At 45.7% G+C, this 24,057-nt stretch overlaps 5 protein-coding genes and 1 long non-coding RNA gene across 6 annotated transcripts; 4 read left to right on the plus strand and 2 right to left on the minus strand.

Moving 5' to 3' along the window:
• The first annotated feature begins 129 nt into the window (after positions 1-129).
• On the plus strand, positions 130-6,076 carry akirin1 (akirin 1). The gene is made up of 5 exons (XM_029128633.3): positions 130-513; positions 4,090-4,236; positions 4,991-5,119; positions 5,464-5,535; positions 5,630-6,076. The coding sequence occupies exons 1-5, from the start codon at positions 309-311 to the stop codon at positions 5,638-5,640; spliced, it is 564 nt and encodes a 187-aa protein (XP_028984466.1). The 5' UTR covers positions 130-308; the 3' UTR covers positions 5,641-6,076.
• LOC129603149 (uncharacterized) lies at positions 5,685-7,272 on the minus strand. Its single transcript, XR_008692818.1, has 2 exons — positions 7,141-7,272; positions 5,685-6,981 (listed from the first exon to the last, which is right to left on the minus strand). It is a non-coding gene; the product is annotated as an uncharacterized LOC129603149 (long non-coding RNA).
• rhbdl2 (rhomboid, veinlet-like 2 (Drosophila)) lies at positions 6,453-9,781 on the plus strand. The gene is made up of 8 exons (XM_029128631.3): positions 6,453-6,883; positions 7,180-7,423; positions 7,515-7,663; positions 8,194-8,306; positions 8,415-8,515; positions 8,594-8,654; positions 8,728-8,789; positions 9,135-9,781. Exons 2-8 carry the CDS (start codon positions 7,193-7,195, stop codon positions 9,312-9,314), a joined length of 897 nt encoding a protein of 298 aa, XP_028984464.1. The 5' UTR covers positions 6,453-6,883; positions 7,180-7,192; the 3' UTR covers positions 9,315-9,781.
• Positions 9,782-9,934: 153 nt separating this feature from the next.
• gja9a (gap junction protein alpha 9a) lies at positions 9,935-13,398 on the plus strand. The gene has a single exon (XM_029128627.3). The coding sequence runs from the start codon at positions 11,388-11,390 to the stop codon at positions 12,771-12,773; it is 1,386 nt and encodes a 461-aa protein (XP_028984460.1). The 5' UTR covers positions 9,935-11,387; the 3' UTR covers positions 12,774-13,398.
• Positions 13,386-16,496, minus strand: LOC114842779 (c-Myc-binding protein-like). The gene is made up of 6 exons (XM_029128634.3): positions 16,371-16,496; positions 14,777-14,902; positions 14,474-14,546; positions 14,150-14,198; positions 13,915-14,044; positions 13,386-13,826 (listed from the first exon to the last, which is right to left on the minus strand). Exons 2-6 carry the CDS (start codon positions 14,789-14,791, stop codon positions 13,779-13,781), a joined length of 315 nt encoding a protein of 104 aa, XP_028984467.1. The 5' UTR covers positions 14,792-14,902; positions 16,371-16,496; the 3' UTR covers positions 13,386-13,778.
• rragca (Ras-related GTP binding Ca) lies at positions 15,652-23,181 on the plus strand. Its single transcript, XM_029128628.3, has 7 exons — positions 15,652-16,030; positions 17,525-17,728; positions 18,375-18,574; positions 19,981-20,095; positions 20,550-20,692; positions 21,053-21,201; positions 21,394-23,181. The coding sequence occupies exons 1-7, from the start codon at positions 15,851-15,853 to the stop codon at positions 21,546-21,548; spliced, it is 1,146 nt and encodes a 381-aa protein (XP_028984461.1). The 5' UTR covers positions 15,652-15,850; the 3' UTR covers positions 21,549-23,181.
• The last annotated feature ends 876 nt before the right edge of the window (positions 23,182-24,057 follow it).

Consider the following 24,057-nt stretch of genomic DNA (forward strand, 5'->3'; position numbering starts at 1 on the left):
GACTTGTCTAATTAAGTGACGAAACCCAATTTAATTCAAATCGCGTGAAGCTAATAAAGATATTTCTGCCGAGTGCTGAACACCCCCCTCTTCCGGGAATGGTGCGCTCCGCCATTGTGACGTTTTAAAAATTCAGCAGGCTCGCTCGGCCGTTGGCTGCGACTCAGAGAAGAAACTCCGTTGTTGTGGAGGGGAAGAAAGGCTCGAGGGCCCAGCAGTATCAAACCTACGAGCTTCGGCCAGCAAACCGAGGTTTTTGGGGCTCGCGTTTCTTCTCCAGGGCGTTCCCCCCGTTTTGTTCTGCCATCATGGCTTGTGGAGCCACGTTAAAGCGGTCGATGGAGTTTGAGGCCCTCCTCAGTCCCCAGTCTCCCAAGCGGAGAAGGTGCAATCCACTACCGGGGACTCCTGGCACTCCGTCCCCCCAAAGATGCAACCTCCGTCCCCCGGTGGAAAACCCGACGCATTCGATGTCCCCTCCGGCCACCGGCGGCGAACACCGGCTCACACCAGGTATGCAATGAACGCCATTTGTCGTCCTCTTCTGCGTTTGAGGATGGGTGTTATGGGGGAGGGGGTTTGGGTGGAGTGGAATGGAATGGATAGCTAGCTCCGACGGTGGGGGGGTTGGAAGCGGAGCGTTAGCCCCGGCTAAGCTAACGCCAGGCCGGGGAGCGTCGTCGGGAGGATTCCAGCGTGGGTGATTCTTTTTTGTGCCACAATAGAGAGAAAGTGCGGTGGAAGCGTCTCCAGAGCCGCTCGCTGGTGGCATCCTGCCGGCTCATTGTGTTGTTGTGCAGTTGTTGAGCTAGCTTCCATTGGCTAATGTTGGCGTTTCACTCCATTTAAATTCCTGCTTAGCTTTAACAGAATCAAACATAATTAGCATTAGGTTAGTTGAATAAACAAGCAGTATAGAACTGTTTGCTCCTAGTCTCACACAGCTAATGGTCTGTTGTGGCTAATACATGTAATAGCTCAATCACTTGACATATGGAGTGAAATATTACTATAATAGCTGCTTCTTGGTTGACGGTCTGTGCTGTTGGCATCACAGCAGCGTTCACATCACTGCAGGCTGTTAATTAGAAGCTGCTCCTTGGCTCCAGTGCCACAGTTGTCTTGCATTGTGGTGGGGGTTCCCATTATGCACCACAATCATTTCTCTTTCTCTCTTTCCCGGGGAGGTATTGTTCATTTTCTTTACGTCTGTGCTTGATCTGCTCATTGACATAAATATGCAGCCCTGCAGAGAGCGTTGGAGGGGTGTGGGGCACACGGGTAGATGAGATGATTGCCTAGAAGTGTCCACTGTGCTGCAGTGAGGCCTTATTGTATGTCATTTCCACATGGTAATTGTGTGCACTCCATTAGTAAGACATTGCTTGTAGAGCAGTGTAAGATGATCAGTGCTAGTTAAACCCACTATAGCAGTGTAATGTCGTGCATTTCGTATCTTGGTACAGTTCTTTGCAAGATAATGCCTGGTGAGCAGTGCATTACTCGTAGATAGTGAGCTGGGGTCTGTGTTCAGGCGAAACACCGGCATCTGACTCTGCTAAGCTACTGGAGCAAGTTGTAGATCTGAGAAAAACAACTTGCAGATGGATTCTCTGAACACACACACACACACACACACACACACACACACACACACACACACCAGTTGCATTGCTATATCATTAGTTTGAAATTAATGTTTTAAAATGAAATGACCGTACTCTGTAAGTAGCTACAGTTGTTTTTTCTTTGCCTTGCTCTGGTTAAATTCACCCATAACCTAAGGTTGGACCTACTGATTGCACCGCAGGGTGGATGTTAAAACCTGGGTCACAGTGGAAAGTGTTTAAGGGCTTGTCAGCGCTCCCTCTCCGGTCAGGAAGCTCTGGATGACAATGATATTTATGCTGTATTGTTTGAACTTCAAGAGTTTGTATCCAATAACCAGACCGGAGGTGTATTTTCTGTCTTTCCATAATTTATCACATTCTGCACAGGGCAGGGCTTTGTGGAAATACTAGGATTATTTCTGCTGATTTGGGTTTCAACTCTTTAAACGTCATGCTGGCCCTTTATTACTCCATGCCTGCGATGTATTTTCTCCCCAGATTGTTAAAATGAACTGGGCCAGTTGGACCATTTGAGGCCGAGCTCTCCATTCTGCAGCAGCGGAGTGTGAAAGTGTTTTGCCTCCACCACCATGTCCAATCCGTCTCCTGTCCTATTCAGTTTGGTGTTTGCCTAAGCCTTTTAGCTGAGGCTTACACCCCTGGCTCTCCGGAAGTCTCTGTGATTGATTCCTTGGCCTGGATGTGGCAGGGTCATTTTTGCCAAGCACCACCCACTGTTGAACTACTAGTAGCTGGCAGAGCTGCAAGAGAGGCTTTTCACTTGTAAGTCAGATGTACTGTCCAACAGCAGTGTCCAGAACTATTGTCCTGCTTTCAATCAGAAAACAGATTTTACCAAGTTAATGCTTAATGTATGCATTGCATTTATACAGTAATGCACACTAGGACACATGCAGTCAAATTTAATCTTGGCTTAGGCATCTCTTAGCATCTCAGCTCTCGTCTTCAACAGCATACAGTATACATATCTGTATTTAAACAGCCACATACAGTTCCTGTTTGTAATACTGGGTTTCCCCCAGCAAATTGGTAAGCGGTAGTGGTGACGTCTGCAGCCCCAGAAAAGAAAGATATTGAGTCTCTGCATATACAGATCTTTTTCTACTGTTATAAGTACATGCTTAATTTTTTCAGTGGAAAGTGTGATTTATGAACAGCCTCCCGTTATTTTGGCCTGGATGGATTGTGGCCATTAGCCGGCTTGAAGAAGCAGAGCGAGACGGACCTGCAGCACTGGTGCTGTGTTTGTAAATGTACAGTAAAGAACAGCGCTTAGCTCACAAAGTGTGTTTGTGTGTAAACTAGTGAAGTGATTAATAGTTTATTTCATAGTGGTGAGTCATCTTCAAACATAGTTATTGTAACAAAGTTGATGAAGATGTTTTCTAAGCAGCAAATTAATTTGAAGTGAAAAGCCCAGTGGAAGCCAAACAAATGTGATTAGTGTCCTGTATTCTTAATGCTAAGAGTGTCAGGCCACAGTCTAGCAGGAGAAATCCTCTTTGTGAAAGCACCACTTCAATAATGCACAAGTTAATGTGGCTCTCTGGAGACAACTCTGCCTTCTTCACCATCCAAACAGCCGTGATGAGCAGCCTGAAGTGACAGCGCAGCATCGAGCTCCCCCACCCGAGATAAATGAGGCACAGTTCCCCAGATAGAGCAGACGCAGGGAGCACTGTGTACAGAGACGTCACCCTCCATGTGAATAGAGTAGCTATAGTTATCAGCTCTGGTTGAGGTCATACATTGTTTCTATTGTTTTGGGTTTTTACCACCATTTTGACCCGCGTGTGTGTTGCTAAAATGCAGTCTAGTGTAGGAGAATAAACACCTTTCCTGTAAACTGCTGTTTACTTTGTATATCAAAACCTCAAGAATGTGTTGAACCACTAAACTGATCTCAGAATCATCTAAGGCTTTTCTTTGTTCCAACCAAAGCAAAGAACTGATTTATGTTTCATTTCTAACACAAGCAGCTGTAGGTTGGCAAGATACCAATGTTTAGAAACAGATGAGAAGTGAAAGTGAAACATTCACAGCATTGGAAAGCTTCATCCAGGCGTGTGTGTGTGTGGGGGGAGGTAGACTTTTCTCTAAACCCCATTTTGGACTACAGATGCACAGAGGCAGTGACCATTACGTCTCCTGAGAGCTCATCCTGTAATAGTGCTTTTCATCCTGGATTTTATTACATAGTTTAAAAAACACAAAATAAACTAAATGAGTTAAATGCTTTTAGTTCTTGAAACTAAAAGCATCACAAAATTATTAAAGCAACATTTTAGACAGAAGGACATATGTTAAAAATTGGCTTTACATGATTCAGAAAATGAAACCTTGTATGAGCCTGAAATGCATTCTCTTGATGACGCCTGAGTTCTCCCCTACCATGGCATTTTGAAGGGTTTTAACTGTGTGATTGACTTCCGCTGTTCTGTTTGTTTGCTCCCTACAGAGCAGATCTTCCAGAACCTCCGTCAGGAGTACAGCCGGATCCAGAGGCGGCGGCAGCTGGAAGGGGCCTTCAATCAAACGGAGCCTTGTAGCTCCACTGACGCCCCCAGCCCCAGTTCATCCCTCAACGCTCCCAGCTCTCCACCAGGTTGGATGTTTAACTATGTTCTTCCTACTACAAATGCAACAAACTCCAAAAACCTTTGGCCTATACACTCTAATATGTAACATTGGTGCCAGTACTGAAGATATTATTTACAGATTAAATCATCACAAAAGACATGTTTGCATTCCTGGAAATTAGTTGTTGTGCACAGACGAGCATAAGCCAGGCTCAGCGCTGCTCATCCATCATAAAGAGGCTTCTAACTAAATGAGCACTTTTGGGAAGTTTGTCATGAGAAATTGTGAATCCAGATGTCGGTTTGTATAAGATTTGTTGTTGGATCCAGAAGGTCACATAGTATTGAGGTACTTGGAGCCAAATGCAAGCCCTGAGTTGTGCATTTCTTTTTGATTGTATGTGGATTGTTTTTTTTTATTATTAACAAAGCTGCACAATAGAATGAGCATTGTTAGACATTAGCCTTATACTTTTATCTCCTCCATGGAAATTATTATTAAACACAGGTGAACAGTTATAGTGAGAGGCTACTTACTGTAGAACAGTCTCACACTATTGCATGTACTTGTTTCTTATGCTGCTATTAAATCCTCTGTTCTGATTTAAAGACCTTTTAGTCTGAAGACGGTTGTGTCAGAGACACATTAGTTCTGCTTGACCCTTTTTTAACTGAAGCTGTAAATTTTCACACATCTGAGTTGAGAGAGAATGCTTCTGCAAATTGTACTTTAGCTTTTTGTAGCTGATCTGATTTTTGTTTTGCTTTTTTTATTTTTAGGTGCCTCAAGGAAGGACCAGCCCTCGTTTACACTGAAGCAGGTGAGCTACCTGTGTGAGCGTCTGCTCAAAGACCACGAGGAGAAGATTCGGGAGGAGTACGAACAGATCCTCAACACAAAACTTGCAGGTAAAACATCCCTTTAGTTTAAGATGAATAAACGGTGTGAATCAAAGCACACACTGACCGATTAAGGCCATGCTGCATTCACCCTTTTAGTTTTATTTCATAGCTTGTAATCTTTGCAGTGCTGACACGCAGTTTCCTCAGAGTTTGTAGATATCAGTGTGACCAGGTGCAGTAAAATGGCATAGCTTTGTTTGACATTTGTTTCCTAGTTGATTCCGTACCAAACCTTTGCTGGCATTTTACAATGTGTCAGTTCCAGCTGTAGGTGTGGTCATAGTTTTAGTTCTCTGCTTCGTCTTGTGTTTGAATTTACAATATAACAACAAACCTTCGTCTGTTTCCAGAACAATACGAATCTTTCGTGAAATTCACACAAGACCAGATAATGCGAAGATACGGAGCCCGACCTGCGAGTTGTAAGTATCTTAATCCAGATATAATTTTTTTTTTTTTTTACTCCAGTATTCAGTTGAATATGGTCAGATGGTTATTTTGTGTTTCTCTTTCCAGATGTCTCCTGAACTCACACAGACTAGATCCCAGCTTCCAAGACGGCTGCTCTTCATTTTCATTTTATTTCCCCATTTTTTTTTTCCTACATCTCTATTTGGGTGCCATGGTTTATCCACTTTTTAATGCAAATGTTGATTTCTTACTTCAAAACTATTGCTGCTGGCCAAAAGTTAGAAGAAAGGTAAACTGTGTATGAAGCCCAACATTTTTGCCCTTTTCTTGTTGATATGCTCTTTCTGAAAATCCTGATTAAAGCAGATGTGTGTCAAATCTGTTGCCAGCGCTGTAGTAAATGCTCACGTGATCATTCTGTATAACCTGCCAGCAGCTCTATTTAATGGCTCCTGCTTTTCCCAATTCTCTCGTTCCTGCTCCTCACAACTCTTTACCTGAGAAAGTGGAGGTTTTTCCCTTTTGAAAAAAATAAAAGTTCTGTGACTACAATTTCCAGTCTGTGATGTTTATTTACATTAGATGGGATATTTTAGCAATGTGGGTACTGGACAAAACAGTCTTGCCACAGGTTGCTGTTTCTGTGGATGTTTTTATTTATTTAAGAGAATTGATCCGAATTTGACTATTGTGTTTAATTGCGGGCTCTAGTGCCACCTGGCGGTGCGCATAAGCAAGTGCAATGCTTGCGGTAAAGCAGGACTTAGCTCAGCCCACTTAACTGAACTGACTCTGGTCGTTATGTATAATTTTACGACACTTTATATCATGAACAGACACATTTTTGCATTTTATGCGGCGAGGTAAAGTGCTTGTGTATGTGTGTGTATATATATACATATATATATTACTCTTCCGGTAATAAGTAGCTTCCGTGACGTCACAGTTCCCAGGTGTGGCCCCGGGAAGCAGGTAGACAGTTGCTGTGAGGCGCGCGCCGCAGACAGCAATCAGTGTAGTAAAAAACGGAAAAAAGGCACTGGCGCTGTGTGCGAGTGTGGGGAGGAAGCTTCATACGTTTGTTTGGACAGAGGAAGGAAGTTTGTGACCGGATAAAGCATGAACGCTCTATAATTATCTCCCACTTTTCTCACGGGGACGGAGAGAAGACGGGAGTCGACGGTTCGTCCGGGAACGCGGAGGAATGCTGCTGAAAAGGGGCTTTCACCTCAGAAACGGCCCGTGACTCCCGCAGCTCCCATTCAAACGCCGCTGCGATCGGCTCCCGCTTCACCTCCACCCGGGTGACATATTTAGGAGCCCCCGGAGCCGTCTGCACGTTTCCCGTTGAAGGTCCGGGTGAGTAGCACAAATAAACACGGAGTCCACTGGAAGCGAACACGTCCAGCAGGACTTTTACAGTCGGGGAGGTTTTATTGCAAGTTTTGGACGCTCGCCTGAAACAACAAAGCAAAATGAGCGACGCCTAGTAAACCGGAAATGCTAATTAACTGTGACGCGAGTCATAGAAAGTAGCTGGCGTAACAAAGCCTTTAAAGTATTTTACTGGGCTAATTAAATGTTCTATATTGCAGAGTTGCTGTAATAGATCAGACCATTCAGGTGTTCCTCATGTCATAATCCCGTCTGCGCAGCGCTACAGCAGGGATGGAGGACGTCGACGTCGAGCAGGTGGAGCCGTTGCCCGTGGACAGAGACGGGAGGCGGCTGAGGGAGGCGGAGGACCAGCCTGACGGTATCCCGGTGCCGGGCTGCTGCGAGAGGCTCCACCAGCACATCTCTCGGTGGATGCTTCCGGAAGACCTGAGAGAAACCTACCTGGAACGGGCCAACTGCCTGCCCCCGCCCATCTTCATCATCCTCATCAGTATTGCAGAGGTAGCCGGCAGCCGCTGTGTGCTTCAAGTGCATTATATCATCACACCGTCCGGTTTGGTGTTTGGGTTCTGACCCAACTGTGCTCCATCAGCTGGCAGTGTTTATCTACTACGCCGTGTGGAAGCCACAGAAGCAGTGGATCACGCTGGGCGAAGGCATCTGGAACAGCCCCCTGTCGTACAAGCCGGACCACAGGCAGGAGGCGTGGCGCTTTCTCTCCTACATGTTCGTCCACGCGGGGTGAGCGTCACGAGCGCCTCCACGGTGTAATTACGTGACGTGAGCGGTGTCGATGCTGTGTTGTCCCAGTAAACACCAGCCTTTAGAAGCCCATAATGTGGTGGACGCTGTCAGAGCTGAATCATGATTGTTAGGGATTTTTGATTCTTGTGTTGCAACCTCTGCGTCGCTTGGTCGTCATGGTTACACTTCCCCCTTTGTTGCGTTGCTTCATTTAGGGGTTTTAACTTCTGCAGTTTTTTAAACGGACGTCATAGAGGTCCATGCATGAAGGCCGGACAGCCCGCCGCACGTCTGAATCATCACAAATCTGTTCAAATGCAGCCACGTTCTGTCACGGAACCATGACACATATACGGAAACAGCACTAGCAACTGTGTGCAGTCTCCACTTAAAGCTGATAGAACAAAAGCATATGACTCAGTCATCAATTAAAGTCGAAGTCCTTGCCTGTTATCTGCTGTTTAACCGTTAAAAACAAGGCTGCAGCTGTTTCTGTTAGATGATCCGCTCGTTCTCTCCTCGTCCAGCGTGCAGCACATCCTGGGGAACCTGGTGATGCAGCTGCTGCTGGGCATCCCGCTGGAGCTGGTGCATAAAGGCTTTGAAGTGGGAATGGTTTATCTGTCCGGTGTCCTGGCAGGTACAACACACTGAAGCCCAGGTTCTGGCTGTTTGACGATGATGATGATGATGATGATGATGATGATGATGATGATGACACATGTTTTCTGGGCTTGATTCCCCTCAGGCTCGTTGGCCAGCTCCATCTTTGATCCCCTCAGCAGCTTGGTGGGGGCGTCCGGTGGCGTTTACGCCCTGATAGGGGGCTACTTCATGAACGCAGTGGTGGTAAATATCACACAGATGCTCCAAGCTTAGATTTTTTCAATTAAATGTTAAATGTTTATTCCGAGGTCTTTCTGTCAGAATTTCCGGGAGATGCTTCCTCTCCTTGGAGTGTTCCGTATCCTCGTCATAGTGATCATTGGTACGTTTCTGTAACTGACACAGTCCCATTTTTAAAAGTGTTCGAGCTAACGCTGTTTTTCTTTTTTTTACAGTCGGCACCGATTTTGGATTTGCCATCTACAGGAGATTCATCATTCACCAGGAGGACATGAAGGTACAGAGCAAAACAAACAAACAGAGTCTTACTGAGCCTTTGTAGCCACGGGAGGAGCTCAGTGTTGAGCCTGAGGGATCAGTAGCTCGGGTTGGGACAGGCTCCATCATACCTGTCTGCACATACAGAGAGTGTAACCACACGCTGCTGTTCATTACACGGTGAGGAAGACTGCTTGTGTCCTGATACCCTCCCCCACCACCGACCGCTTTACACTGAAACTGACTGTTGAACCGGTCCTGCGGGTTTTCCAGGTGTCGACCACATTGCACGATGGTAGCTGAGGGTCTGTTTTAGCAGCTGGATGTTCGGATCGGTCTAAAACCCGACTCTCTCTCCTCTCAGGTGTCTTTCGTGGCCCATTTTGGAGGGATCGCGGCTGGCATGACCGTGGGCTACGTCTTCTTCAGCGCCTACAACCAGAAGCTCCTCCACGACCCGCGTTTCTGGCTGTGTATCGCAGGGTATACAGCGTTCGTGGTCTTTGCTGTGCTCTTCAACATCTTCCTCTCGCCGGCACCGTAGGATCTCCTCCCGTTTTCCACCACTCGAAGCCTTACCATCACTCAGGAAGCTGCACTGTACTGATGATTTGTTTGTTTCCAATGAGCTCCTGTTTTTAGAAGCAGTTGTAGTAGAGGCGCCACCCGCTGGTGAAGTGCAGTATTACAGCTGGCATGTGGACTTCAGGCGTTTTTTTTATTGGTGATTAGTTCTGTGCTGATATTTTTCTTTGTATGATCTTTGCTCTTTTATATTAGAAATTTTGTACTTTTTTAAACTTTTCTTTGAATAACAGAAATCCTCAACGCATCAAAAACTCTGTTTGGTTTAGGTGTGATAGGCATCATCAGGTTCCAGCTGCCGTTCAGCTTGGTTCAGGAAATTATTACTAGATTATAACTGTGACCAAACAGAGACCTCCTGCACTTGGTTTAAGATTTCCGTAGCCTGACTTGTAGTGTATTCTTAATAAAATTAGATGTTTTATATGTGTTTGTTGGTATGTTTGAGTTTGCATGTTCTCCCCGTGTTCGCGTGGGTTCTCTCCGGTTTTTCCACGGTCCAAAAACATGCATTATGTTCATTGGTCGCTGTAGATTGCCTGTAGGTGTGTTTGTGAATGGTTGTCTGTCTGTTTGTGTGTTGCCCTGCGATGGACTGGCTTTCTGTCCAGGGTGCACCCTGCCTCCCGCCCATAGACAGCTGGGACAGGCTCCGGCACCACCCATGACCCCGCATGGGAGTGGATGGATGGTATATTTGAACTTTTACACAAACATTACTGATAATTTGTCTAATAACTGTGTAGAAGTTTGAATGTACCTCGTGTTTAGTTTTCTAGTATCACGTCTCCAGTGTTTCAGATTGATAAATAGACTTGTTAATTGATTGTTTGCATGATGCTAAAACACGAGGTGCTCTGGAATGTTTGGTTCCTTGTTGTTAAAGCCAAGTTGCTTTTAACCGCGTTTAACAACCTTTTCAACTTTACTAGGCTGCAACCTGACTATTTCTATTACAGTATCAATAGTTTATTAGACAGCTTATTCTCTGCTGCACAGACTCTTTCCTTAAAAATGGTTTAGTTTGTTTCCTAAGTTCCTTTCTCGTCTTCAGTGATTTATCAAACTTGTTTCACGTCCTTCCTGTTTTTAGATCCGCAGACACAACTTGACGACACTAAGCCAGATGTACTAATCGCCACTGAAGGTTACAACAGAGGCAGCCTTTCAAATGGAGCGTGGTCACTGTGATTTAAAACAGAACGCGCTTGAGGATTGTTGCAATTGGTCGCCCCAGAATGACCCTAATGTTGATGGATTGGAATCAATGCTGGACAGATCAGAGGGGAAAAGTTCAAATGAACGGATGGCTGGAAACATCTTGCCCCGAGCCTTTGGGTCGGGTCCAGAGGCCAGTCAGAAACTAGGCCTGTGCTGGTGCTGGGTGAGCCTGTTCCTGTTCACCACTAATCTTTCCAGTGTGAATCTGTTTTTTTAGGCCTGTACAGCTATGGAACAATGTAAGGTGTAAAAAACACACTGGGCGTCTCAGAGTAAACGTGCTTTCATTATTGTTATTGATCTGTCAGGTTCATATTAATGCACATATTCATGCTGTACATATTTCTTGTTAATTGGATAAGAGTGAAACTGGACTCCAAAGACAAAAGCAGTTTAAACTGAAGGGTCCATGTCCGTCCGGCCTCAGTGGACACAGTGTGAATGCGCTGCTGGAGCTGTCGGTATCGACGGCGTGTGCTCAGAACAAACCTTCCCCCCAACAGCCCGCTTGTTTCCACTTTGTTTCTGGCAGCGCTGAAGCAGAGAAAGGGGTCACCGAGGTTTAGGTGATGCGCAGTGACTCAGATGTTGAGGACACGAATGATCCGAAAATGCTTTGTGGGCCGTGCGAGGGCAGCGTGACCCAGGGAGACACCACATGTCTGTGGCTCTGCATGGTCCACATGCTGGACTGTAATTAGCACAGAACTGGGTAGTGACCGTGTTACTGGATGCACTGGGAGTCCTGGCACACATGTTGGACCCACTCCCATTCCTCTTTGATGGCTCGGAGAACAACAGCTGAGTGAAGATGGGGGACTGGAACTTCCTCGGGGGGATCCTGGAGGAGGTGCACATCCACTCCACTATGGTGGGGAAGATCTGGCTCACCATCCTGTTCGTGTTCCGCATGCTGGTGCTCGGCGTGGCGGCGGAGGACGTGTGGAACGACGAGCAGGCCGACTTCGTGTGCAACACGGAGCAGCCCGGCTGCAGGAACGTGTGCTACGACCTGGCCTTCCCCATCTCGCTCATCCGCTACTGGGTGCTGCAGGTCATCTTCGTGTCCTCGCCGTCGCTCGTGTACATGGGCCACGCGCTCTACAGGCTGCGCGCGCTGGAGAAGGAGCGGCAGCGCAAGAAGGCGCTGCTGCGGAAGGAGCTGGAGCTGGTGGACGCGGAGTGCGCGGAGGCGCGGAGGAGGATCGAGCGCGAGATGAAGCAGCTGGATCAGCGGAAGATCAACAAGGCGCCGCTGCGGGGCTCCCTGCTGTGCACGTACGCCGCCCACATCGGCGCTCGCTCCCTCGTGGAGGTGGCCTTCATAACAGGTCAGTACGTCCTGTACGGCGTCCACCTGTGCCCGCTCTTCAGGTGCGAGCGCGAGCCCTGTCCTAACGCTGTAGACTGTTACGTTTCCAGACCCACGGAGAAAAGCGTCTTCATGGTCTTCATGCAGTGCATCGCCGCCCTCTCCCTCTTCCTCGGCGTCCTGGAGATCGCGCACCTGGGCTACAAGCACGTGAAACGGAGCATTTTGGACTCGTACCCCCACGCGCGCGACGACGGGGATGAACTGGATAACTTCATGAACAGGATGAAAAAGGAGTCGGTGGTGCAGGTTTGCGCCAGCGGAGCCCGGAAGACGACGACCGCGTCTGCCCCCGGTGAGTACTCCATTCTAATGGACAAGGTTCAGGGCACGGTCATGTATCCGAACCTCGCCAAGCCACTTCTGGGTCAACCGGCCACGCAGCACAACATGGCGAATATCACCGGCACCTCCACCGCCAAGCCCTGCCTGCCGGGCAGCGACGCTCCCAGTAACGCAAAGCAGGAGGCGGACGACGCTTCAGACCGGGACAAGGAAGGAAGTCCAGCGGTTCCGAAACACCAGCCGAGGGCCCCGCACGCTTTCCCTGGTTCCGCGCAGCCAGCGAGCGCGTCCAAGAGGCGGTGGAAGACCCGTGGGTCGCCCAGGTGCTCCACGGTGCCGGAGGGCACAAGCTCCGACGCGCTGTCGCGTGCGCCCGCGAAACCCAGCGGCGGCTCCGCGCGCGAGCAGAAGCAGCCGAAGCCGGACGGCAAAGATCAAAGCTGCTCCTCCAGCTTAGACACAGTGGACGAATCCAGCTCAGCATCCGGACGCAACCACACGCCATCACCACCGCCCCCCACGTGCAGAACGTCAGCGTAGAGCAGCCCGAGCCACGAGCATCTGAACTTTACATCCACAGATTCATGAAGCTCGCGCATTTACCTCGAAGCAGTGAAACGGACACTAATAATGACCTTTAACTCAGTCAGCTTCTTCCCCAGGCTGTTCAAGTTGAACTCTACCCGTCACAATACAATGACTGACACAAACTGTGCAATAACCACTGTTGAACGTGACACAGCGAGCTGCAGTTTATATTCTTTATTGGTTCATTTTTGTAAATAACTAACTAAAATTGTAAATAATGGTGAAAAAGAAGGAACCAAGACGAGCAGACTACATATAATTCCTTGGTTGGCCATTAAAACTGATTCTGATTCTCATGGCAATTCAGCAAGAAGCTGAAGAAATTTGTATCTAGTCTAAATGATCAACCTGTCTTTGGAATGAGCGTGTTTTTATTGTAATTAACTGCACGATATGTCGCCATGTTAACACCAATATTAGAACAGATGCATCATATGTCTGATAGTCTACAAAACTGCAATGTTAGCATTCGTCAGTGGTAGTGTTGTTCATAGTGGTTTCATTTAGACATTTAGTACAAACATCTCTCTGGTGTCATCTGAAGTGCATATAAAAACAAAGTGGTTCATTTACTGTACTTTATTGTACTAGTGACATTATTGGGAGTGTTTACATACATCAGCATTTTAACACCTGTTTCTGCCACAAACTCTATATACTTATTACAATGAAAAAGAAAGACTGGCAGTTCGACTGGACTTTGGTTTTAGAATCCATTTTTAATGGACCTTTAAAACTAGTGAAACGTTTTCCATGCTGCTTAAAGTGACAAGACAAAAACTTAAAAACATAAATACTTGTACAGGGTAAGTGAGAAACAAATAAGGAAAAGAGACTTTTTTTAACAAAAAAAGCATAGTTATATAAAAAATATTGCCTTTCACTTAAGAACATTGTCTTGTAAATAATTTCCATCAAACAAAATATACATAAATCAAATCATAGTTGTACAGTGCTTTAATTAGCATTGGCTCCATCCTGTAATACACTTTCATAACGTTGTAGCTAAAAGAAGTTAAAAAAATATATTAGAATCACTTTAAGCAGTTAGATTGAGATTATATACACATATTGTGAAACGTACTAAACTTACCTTGGCTTTGAGGTCCTTGTTTTCCTCCGTCAGCCGTGCACATTTCTGCCTCAGGTCAATCACTTCATGCTGCAGCTTGGCAGTGTCTTCACACGTCGTCCCTGTGGCACCGAACTGCTGCCTCACGAATCTGGAACAGGTGGTTAAAGAATTCCTGCTGCATACAGCGATGAGTGGAATCACTGACTACCAACCACACAGTGTGGAGGAGAGGCTGATGTGTGGAAAAGGATACTCCAAAGCATTGCTGGGCTTCTCGGGTTGTTCATACAAAGACAAGAGAACTGAAGAACAAAGTTTGTAATTGTTACTGCAGTTTTTTTGTCAATTTGTGTATTGCTGCTTTGTTTTCAATCTAAATACCTGTTTGATTAGATACAGACCACAATACAAAACAATAATCCGTTTGATCATCACTCATAGAATTAAATTATCTGCTATTTAGTGGTGTTTATAGAAAGTGCGTGTGCAGCAGGTCTGTAACACTGTCTGCACTCTCTGAGTAACTTCTGTGTGTTTGGACCCAAACGACGCTTAGCTTTGGTGACAGGTGTCGTACCGCTGGTGAGACTTTCTACAACGCCAGCTTGCTCCAGGTATCTCCGGAACTGCTCCCGTTTGTTGTCCTGACCCTGTGGAAGCAAGGGGCCAACAGTTTATTCCCAACTACTAAAACTGTGAGGTCTATTTGAAGGTGACGGGCTCTGTGGTTGACGCCAGAGACTGCTTAGAACTGACTGAATGAACTGTCTCAGGTGTGGAGTCTGACCCCCGGCATGCTAACATTAGCCTAGCGAACGCTAGCGTTACAACCAGTACACCGTAAACACGTTCTCAATAGCTTGACCGTAAAAACGCTTACTCTGTAATGTGCCATGGTGATGCAGACTGTAAACCTGGCCTTCTTCTCGTGGATGGAATACTGTGTCCTGTTTGGTTTTGAGAAGCAGGTATAGTGAAACCTAAAAAAGTTTCGTTTCGTTTCTCTCTAGAGAAGAGAGAGAGAGAGAGAGTATTGCCTTCATGGGTCCCTCGTAAAAATAACAATCTTCAGAATTTAACTCAAGAAAATGCCAGTGGGTCGTTGTGTTTTAATGAAAACGCCAAATTAGAGTAGATTTGAATCATTATATACAGACATTATTATTTGTGTACATACAGAGCGAGAAGCGGTCGTGTATACATTTTTAACAAAGGTCTCAAAGCTGTCACCTATTTATATTTTTAAAAAACTGCTACAAGCCGTCGTAAAACTGATCATCGGCTTATTATTAAGATTTAACATAACCGTTTTCGTGCAATATTTCGATAGAATAGCACTCCGCAATAGTTTGATTTTTCTACTAAGACACAATTTAATACTGATATTTTATAATGACATTGAAAGTCTCAATTTAACCGTGGTTGAAGCTGGCACCACCTGCTGGTAACATTGCAATACAACAATAACGTTCTGTTTGTTTCTTTTATAAATAGCTTTTGTCAAATGTTCCGTTTTTAAAGCAAATATAAAGGTTTTAAATGTGTATTCGCGCTTCAGGAGCGAACTGCCTTCAAAAAGTTGAGACAATACAGTGTATTTGCTGCTTATTCGGGTGATAGGTCACAAAACAAGTCTCAGTACTAGTCAGGTGACAACGAGAAACCTCATTAGAGTGAAAGGCGACTGGGCCAATCGGATTTTGCTCTGCAATCAAGGCAGCGAATCAGATTCGAGAGGTGGGAACAAGGGGCGATTTTTTTTCAGGGGAGAGGAAATCCTAAGGAAATGTGTGGGATCACGCTCTGGGTTTCCAAGTAGCCGGGGCATTATTTACAAAGTATTTACACCGTGTAACGTTGGATCGTGGCGCATACCGATCATCCGACACAAACACGGGTGTGTCGACCGACAAGTAAGGGGGGGAACCGGGGAAGCGGCCGTCGTTAGGTCAAAATGTCGATTCAGTACGTGGTGGAACAGCTGTCTGACAGCTACGGGGTTGCGGACTCGTTCCCTAAAGATTTCGGTTATGGTGAAGAGCCCGACATGGAGGACAGCCCGTCCCCGTCCGACAGCAAGCCCCGAATCCTGCTCATGGGCTTGAGGAGAAGCGGAAAATCCTCCATACAGAAGGTAGGGGAAGATGTTGAAGCCTGTCGAGGCGGCGGCGGCGGCGCCTCGCTCTGCTACGCGCAAGTGAACGGGACGTTAGCCGGAGCGGCTAGCGAGTTAGTTTAGCATGTCGCAAATGACGATAGCTGTGATCCGGCAGATACCGTGTCTGCGTTCGTGGGAGCGGAGGACGCGCTGGGGACGGCGTCGATGCCAGGGCGCTGCTTAGCCGCCAGTGCTAGCGCATTAGCTGGCAATGATTAACCAGGTGCACGGAGGCTGCTCGGCGCATCTCCCCGTTCATGTGGCCGCGCGACCTGCGGCTGTTTGGTTAATAACCCGTCCAACATGTCAAACCTACCTTGGTCCCACCCAGCGGCGAGGCACGGGGCACGTCCGATGCCGAGCCTCCACGCCTCGCATTCTTAGCTCCCGATCAGCGCCGCACCTGCAGCATCCGGTCCCCACGATGGCTCAAACCACGGCCACCAACATCCCGGTGCAATGTGCTCCCCTCCGCTGCCTCCATTTTCCATCTAGTCCCAGCGGAGCCTCGGCTGATGATCGTATGACTGCAGTTTACTACGATACAAAACCGCATAAAGTGGCAGAACATGTAAACGATCATCTAAATAGTTTCAGTCTATTTTCATGGTAATTGGTTGACTAATTGCCTAATTGGTTCACCCCATCTAGGTCCAGGTATAGGCCCAGCTTGTCTTGTGGTTTGTTTACAGATCATGACTTGTAAAATGTTTACACGACAAATTTGTATTTTGTCAAACTCCTAAAGAACTTCGTTAACATATTCTTCAAGTCTGACACTTTAAAGCTGGCACTGTGTGTGAATAATAGATGAGCTGCAGTTGTGCCTTCTGTGATATTTTATTATTCATGTTAAAACACAAGGGGAAGTAGAATCATGCTGAGTACAGCGTGACACGCCAAGAACCTGTCCCGCAGACAATGTGAGAAGGAAATAAAGGTACCTTCACTTTACTGGAATAAGGTGCACATGCACACTTATATGGTTTCTCCATAATCCTCATATCCCGAGTCTTAGAGTAATTTTCCTCTTTAAGCCTCCAGTATGCGCTGAAAAGCATGTGATTTGGCTTTTCGTTGGTTCACTGGTCTGTAACCTCATTCACAAAGCTGCTAAATTTTCCCAGGTCCTTCATCATAAGCAAGTTCCAATTTTCTTTCACCTGCTACTATACTGACTAGAAGCTCCTCCATTGTAAACTGCCATCAGTGCATTAACATTCTCTATGTTGTTTGAAAACATGCATCTAGAAGTGAAGGTCACATCACACCTTGGCATAAGACACTTATCTAGTGATGATTTCTTTAAACTGGATTAAGTTCAAAATGCTGAACCGATAACCTCATCAATTACGCTAGAATTAAAAAAATGGGAAACAGGATAATTTCATTGCACATCCTTTTTGATGATGAAGGTGCTTTGGTACTAGTTTTCTAAAAAATACATAAATAATTTAATTGTGGTTTCAGGTGGTTTTCCACAAAATGTCTCCCAACGAGACATTGTTTCTTGAGAGCACCAACAAGATCTACAAAGACGACATCTCCAGCAGCTCGTTCGTCAACTTCCAGATCTGGGACTTCCCAGGCCAGGTGGACTTCTTCGACCCTACCTTCGACTACGAGATGATCTTCAGAGGAACCGGGGCTTTGATATTCGTCATTGATGCTCAGGTGAGGAAATAAAGCACAATTTAACTTAAGAACAGCTTGATTTCCGTTTCTTTTCTTTCTAACTGACTCTGTGAGGCTCAGTGATGAGTAGCTTGCATAAAAAGCAATTACATGCTCCAGCTTTTATGCCTGGGCCGGCCATACAACCCTAAGTGCTTCCAAGAAGTAATCTCTGCTTGATTGCAGGATTTATTTGTACTTGGTGAGGTGCATGATATTCAGATCTTTGCAGCAGTTGGTCACACAGTGATAGGAGCAAACCTGCTTTGGGGGAAGATGTAACAGTAGGTTTACTTATTCCTGGTTTAAAACGTTCTGTCCAGGAGCTGAAAAGAAGTCTGCAACTTTCAATAAGCGGCAGCAGTCCCGAGTCCCCATCACATTTGTTGTTGTCATTAATATTTATCTTTAGCGTCAGTAAAATATTTAAATTTACAGCTGTCATTTCAGTGTCTTAATAAAATATTTAAAATGTCAGTTTAAGACAGTGTCCAATCAGAATACAGATTCATCTTAGATCATTTTTACTCATTCAGTAGTGACCTGAAATATTAACTGTGAAGTTAGACTTGTTGCTTGATGCTTCTAAAGCTTATTTAGCCATCGCCGTTTTACATGTGTTAATGCCCCATCGTCCATGTTTCAGGATGATTACGTGGAGGCTCTGGGCAGACTGCACCTCACTGTGTCGCGGGCCTACAGGGTCAATCCAGAGATCAACTTTGAGGTGTTCATCCACAAAGTGGACGGCCTGTCAGACGATCACAAGATCGAGACCCAGAGGGACATCCACCAGAGAGCCAACGACGATCTGGCCGATGCCAACCTGGAGAAGCTGCATCTCAGGTACCTTCATCTGCACGTTAAAGCATGAAAACAATGGCGACTCTGCTTTGCGTGCGCTGGAGATGAGCTGTAGCCAAAAGGTCACACCTGTTAGACGTGTTGAACCTTTAGTTTCATTATTGTTTCTCTATAACAAAGAGGAAGGTATTTCTACACTGATTGGTTGCATGTGCACCAGGCATTTGAGTGCAAGGTGATGAAAATGGCCGTGATGAGACATATTATGAACACTTATGAACAGCTCTTCGAGGAGCAGAGAGTTTTTACCACAGCTCTACAAACGTAGTGTGGCTCTGTGGGAATTAATTAAATCGGTGTGTTTGTCAGTTTAGGATATTTAATTACTTTAGTGTTTATCAGAAGATTCAGACTTTTGGAAAACACTACGCAGTTGGGAATCTCATGACATAATGTGCAAAGGGAAAAAGTAGTAATAATAGTAATTAAGTATTAGAATACTACTACTACTACTGTGCACAATTGATTATATCATGAGCAGTTATTCTGTTGTGCTAAAATATTCGAAGCCACACTGTCCCTTCTGACTTTTGTATTATATATTAATACTTTTATTTAAACAATGATTACATGTGGCTTTAAAAGCTCTGCCGGCTCTAACGCTGATGAACTGTGCCCACACCCTGTGGTCTGCATCTAACATTACACTAATGCTCAGACCTAATGAAATGCCCCGTGTGCGAGCGTCTGAGCTCGTCACATGGTCTGAGCTGCTGTGAGATTCCTCTTTGAGCCCCTAATGAAGAAACAATGACCTGCGCTTCAGATACCAGAGCTGTGGCGCTTCAGGCTGCAAAGGGCCAGTTTAGTGGAGATGCAGGCGAAAGTATCGCCCAGTTCAAGTGTTTAATCTCAGTGTGTTCCAGTTCACCCCTCTACTACTGAAGGAGCTGGTTTGGTTTGTGGTTGTCAGGAAAAGGCCGACGATCGGCTGCAGCAGTCCTGAGCTTTCTGTGCAGTGAGCTTGTTGTTGATCAGGCACAGCAGTTCTGAAGCTGCAGTACGTGAGGCTTGTGGCTCCCGGGTGCGTTTCTCAGGATAATGCAAGCGGAGCCTGTGCCAAGGCTGCACACACTTCTGTTTGGCTCAACCTCTGGTTTTGTGTATAAAGAAAAGTTCAACTGTGGAGCAAACCAAAGTTCTTAAAGTCAAGTGTGTCGAGTCATATGAGACACGTGTTTTTTTTAACCTTATGTTAATGTCTGTATTTTTGTCTGAATCACACAAAAACTCTGTGGAGTAACACTTTTTTTAAATGCTGTCTGTTTGTCATGTGAACTCGTGACTGACTGTATTTTTACCTGCTTTCATGTGCTTTTTGAGGAAGCGAGACTTGTTTCATGCTAGTAACTGCCAAGTCACTTCCCTTTGTCTTTTCTCCCATTCAGCTTTTACTTGACGAGTATTTATGACCACTCCATTTTTGAGGCCTTCAGCAAAGTGGTGCAGAAGCTCATCCCTCAGCTCCCCACTCTGGAGAACCTCCTCAACATCTTCATTTCTGTGAGTAAAGATGGGCGACCTAACTGTCGCTGGTGTGACTGCCTTTATGACTCACCTGCAGCCCTGAAACACTCAACTGCAACACGTTTTAAACTGATGTCCAGTTGAAAGAATGCAGCTACTTGATGTAATAGATACTTGTATAATGAGGTGCTGTGAGAAGCAGTGTTGTCTCATGCATGTGTTATTTCTCACAACACTGTCAGTCAGTGATCACACGTGTGTAAGCAGGCACTCTTTACTGTCCGTATGTTTTTAAATCAATGTCCGCTCGCTCGTTTCCCACTAAGCAGGTTTCTCAGAGCAGTTTTCACCTCACATAAGAAGCCTGGTTATAGAAATCCAGTGAATCAAGTTATTTGTGCCCTACATTTATTATTTCACACAACCAATTATAACAGTTTAGTAAAAGACCAGCCTATTGTCTATTAATCACGTTCTCCTCCTGCTGCAGAATTCAGGGATAGAGAAAGCCTTTCTCTTCGACGTGGTCAGTAAGATCTACATCGCCACCGACAGCTCTCCTGTGGACATGCAGTCCTACGAACTGTGCTGCGACATGATCGACGTGGTCATCGACGTCTCCTGCATCTACGGGTGAGTGATCGCTTCCCCCAAAGGTAATGTGGTGATGTCGGGGTTTCCCACACTCCTCATTCAGTTTATCAGGTACAGGCTTCATAATCAGTGTGTTGAAAACATAAGGGGTAGTGAAGCATATGTTTTGAATTAACTCTGCATAAATTTGCATATCAACTCATCTTCTGTATCTTATTTAGGATGTGGAGTTCACCCACGAGTTGTTGTCGGATGCTTTTATTGGAGAATTAATTTCTGCATTTTTGCCTAATTAATGACCTCATCCACAGGCTAAAATTGATTTCCTCATTTTATTTCCTTTCCATCCAACAACAACAACAACAACAAACACATTGTGGTGTTTTGTTCCCACTCCAGCCTGAGGGAGGATGGCAGCGGCAGTGCCTATGACAAGGAGTCCATGGCCATCATCAAGCTCAACAACACCACTGTGCTGTACCTGAAGGAGGTCACTAAGTTCCTGGCTCTCGTCTGCATCCTGCGAGAAGAGAGCTTCGAGCGCAAAGGTTGGCTGTCGGACACATCTCACACCCTCTGCACCTTGGTTTCTTTTGGCTGCTTGTGTGCTTTTCTTTTCCTATTTCAGTGAATCGCTACGAACTAAGCTCGACTTATTAACATTATTGGAGTTATTAACATTCACGGGTTAAAATCAGTGATTAATTATTAATCAGTTCTTTTCCTCCTTGTCTCCCTAGGATTGATAGACTACAATTTCCACTGTTTCCGGAAGGCCATCCACGAGGTGTTCGAGGTGGGCGTCTCCGCCCAGCGCCCGCTGGGCTCCCAGGCTGTGGGCTCGCCCTGCAACAAGGCCGTGGCACTGAACGGCACGCCGCGCAACACTGTCTAGACACTTACGCCCATTAAAACGGACTCAAGAAGAGACATGAGGGAAGGACGGACAGAGCGGCTAGGGAGCCTGTAGGAGAGAGACTACCCAAGGGGGGCTCAGCAGTGCGTGTGGGAGCAGCACTGAGGGGTCGGGCTGAGATGGGAGAGGCGTTCAGGCATCAGGTGAATGCGAAGCACCGCGTCGGCTGTGAAGAAGTCAAGAGTGAACCTGCACGTGCGCACAAAAAGGTGCACGTTAAATCTTTTGGGATTTCCTAAAGCGGTCAGAGGCTGTCGTATTTAGCTGCTGGTTTCTGTACAAACTGTGGAGAAGGGTAAGACTAACCTCCCCTGTGACCTCTGGCAGGAATCCGTCTCGTGAACCCACCCGACCACTTCTGTGATGACAAAAAAACAAATCAAAAAGGTAGATGTGAACTGCTAGTCCTACCCCACACGTGTTCAGAGATGGCCTTATGTAGATGAAGCTTGGCTGCAGTGCAAGCTTTCTCTCACCACCACTCACCTCACCCGACCTGAATGCTGCGCAAAAGTTTTTTTTTTTTTTTGGGGGGGGGGGTCTCACTTGTGAGGGGACACGAGATGAAAGGTAGTGAGCAGACTGAAAAGGGAGTGTGTGTGTGTGTGTGTGTGTGTGTGTGTGTGTGTGTGTGTGTGTGTGTGTGTGTGTGTGTGTGTGTGTGTGTGTGTGTGTGTGTGTGTGTGTGTGTGTGTGTGTGTGTGTGTGTGTGTGTGTGTGTGTGTGTGTGTGTGTGTGTGTGTGTGTGTGTGTGTGTGTGTGTGTGTGTGTGTGTGTGTGTGTCGGTGAAAGGTTTTCGTTCCATGTGCTCCAGTGATGGAGCTTTACAGACCAGTGCGTCCTCCTCAGTAAACGCTTAGCATAATTATCAATCGGTGAAAGTAACTTTTCTGTTTGTGCTCCACTGAAAATGAAACCTTCAATTGACCGTCGTAAAGGTTGTAAAAGTTTGTGTTGCTGGAAATGTTCTTTTTAAAGCACTGCCAAAATATGAAATGATTTATGCACAATAAAAAATGATTTAAAATGCATTTGCCTTCTAAGAGAGAAGTGAATCAGGTGTGAATCAGGTGGAGCAGGGCGGAGGAAGGGGTTGTTGCAACGAGCATGTTTTTCCACCTTCAGTCGCAGTCCTGCCAAAAATAACACTACCCTTGTTTTATTTCGTCAGCCTCTGATTAGCAGGAGTCATGAAAGCAAAATGTTCTCATTCCAAGCATGCGTACATGAGTGTGTTGTCATTATTCTCACACTTCACACTGCTCATTCTGTGTAAATGTGGGGAAACAGGGACTAACAGAAAACGTAACCAATAAAGGTGAAACGAACCAATTTTTTTTCCATGACCGTCACACACCGGGTGTGTTTGCTTTGTGTCGGGGTGAGAGGTGGGAACTTGTCCAGCTGCTGCATTAAAAGACTAGAAACCCGACTCATGGAGCAGATTAACGCTGGTATTCAGGTGAACATCAACCTGCTTCCTGAACGAGGTTGTTCTCACTAACCTGGAAATAAACACAAAATGCACATCAGATCTTTGATAGGCGGCTGGTTTCATGTATTGTGATGCTATACTGTGTGGAAATAAATTACAATTTTATTTTTCGTCTTATTACTGTGTGAACTGCCTTTTACTGAACCGTAGAAGTGATGCAGACTTCCCAACGAACACAAGATGGCGCTGCAGGACTGCTCAGCTGTTTTCCATCCCCGTTCAGTGACTGGTTTTATACCTGGTAAATTTACAGTCATGCATAAATTAATGAGCGTGTGGTGACTCGTGCAGGCTGCGTAAGTTTGACTGTAAATGTCAGCAGCTCCTTAAAGACAAATTAACATCTCGATGATGTAGATTAGTGACTGTTGATGATCCATAGGTGGAGGTGTACAAAAAAAGCTTAAAGTTCATGTCAGCTTCATATTTGTCTGTCAACAAACTCTTTAATTTATTTTTTCTTTAATACGCAACCAGAAGAACTGTTAATTATCCGTATTTTTGACTTGTGCGGTTCTCGTGGCGTTTTAATGAAGGCAGAGGGAAAAAAGGCTCCGTGCTTTGCTGCATGGAAAAACAACCCTGAATAGCTTGGCCATGCAAGTTATTCACCAGTTAAGTTAAATAAACCTCAAAGCTACTGTCACGACCCATTATGTGGGGAGTAGGCGAGACAGCTAAACACCACTTCCACACAATTTAGATGCAATAAAACACTGACAGCTTTTTTATCCACTTCATTAAGCCAGTAATTTCTTATAAAAATCTCCCGCATTAATCCTGCCGATGGTTTCCCTGCGGTTCCTTAAGCTCTCCTCCAACCTTAGCCGCCTTGCTTTGATGCTTACTCAAATAGGCGCTAATTTGAGATAAATTATGCATCCACATGTAGCTTACCCATGCCAGGGAATATAAAGTGTGACACTCTGAAAGATGGTGAATTAAAGCAAAGTGTGATATGTCGACGGGCTAATGGCAGATAGGTTAGGCCTG

Source organism: Betta splendens, chromosome 16 (assembly GCF_900634795.4).
Source record: "Betta splendens chromosome 16, fBetSpl5.4, whole genome shotgun sequence".
Taxonomy (NCBI): domain Eukaryota; kingdom Metazoa; phylum Chordata; class Actinopteri; order Anabantiformes; family Osphronemidae; genus Betta; species Betta splendens.

Excerpts from the sequence above, each read along its gene's own strand:
- akirin1 (XM_029128633.3), top strand. The coding sequence starts at position 309 with ATGGCTTGTGGAGCCACGTTAAAGCGGTCGATGGAGTTTGAGGCCCTC. Across the intron at positions 4,237-4,990 it reads CGCTCCCAGCTCTCCACCAG|GTGCCTCAAGGAAGGACCAG; the intron begins GTTGGATGTTTA and ends TTTTATTTTTAG. Across the intron at positions 5,120-5,463 it reads CCTCAACACAAAACTTGCAG|AACAATACGAATCTTTCGTG; the intron begins GTAAAACATCCC and ends GTCTGTTTCCAG.
- rhbdl2 (XM_029128631.3), top strand. The coding sequence starts at position 7,193 with ATGGAGGACGTCGACGTCGAGCAGGTGGAGCCGTTGCCCGTGGACAGA. Across the intron at positions 7,664-8,193 it reads TACATGTTCGTCCACGCGGG|CGTGCAGCACATCCTGGGGA; the intron begins GTGAGCGTCACG and ends CTCCTCGTCCAG. Across the intron at positions 8,790-9,134 it reads TTCACCAGGAGGACATGAAG|GTGTCTTTCGTGGCCCATTT; the intron begins GTACAGAGCAAA and ends CTCTCCTCTCAG.
- gja9a (XM_029128627.3), top strand. The coding sequence starts at position 11,388 with ATGGGGGACTGGAACTTCCTCGGGGGGATCCTGGAGGAGGTGCACATC.
- LOC114842779 (XM_029128634.3), bottom strand. Across the intron at positions 14,045-14,149 it reads AAGCCCAGCAATGCTTTGGA|ATTCGTGAGGCAGCAGTTCG; the intron begins GTATCCTTTTCC and ends CACCTGTTCCAG. Across the intron at positions 13,827-13,914 it reads ACAAGGACCTCAAAGCCAAG|CTACAACGTTATGAAAGTGT; the intron begins GTAAGTTTAGTA and ends AACTTCTTTTAG.
- rragca (XM_029128628.3), top strand. The coding sequence starts at position 15,851 with ATGTCGATTCAGTACGTGGTGGAACAGCTGTCTGACAGCTACGGGGTT. Across the intron at positions 17,729-18,374 it reads TATTCGTCATTGATGCTCAG|GATGATTACGTGGAGGCTCT; the intron begins GTGAGGAAATAA and ends TCCATGTTTCAG. Across the intron at positions 21,202-21,393 it reads AGAGAGCTTCGAGCGCAAAG|GATTGATAGACTACAATTTC; the intron begins GTTGGCTGTCGG and ends TTGTCTCCCTAG.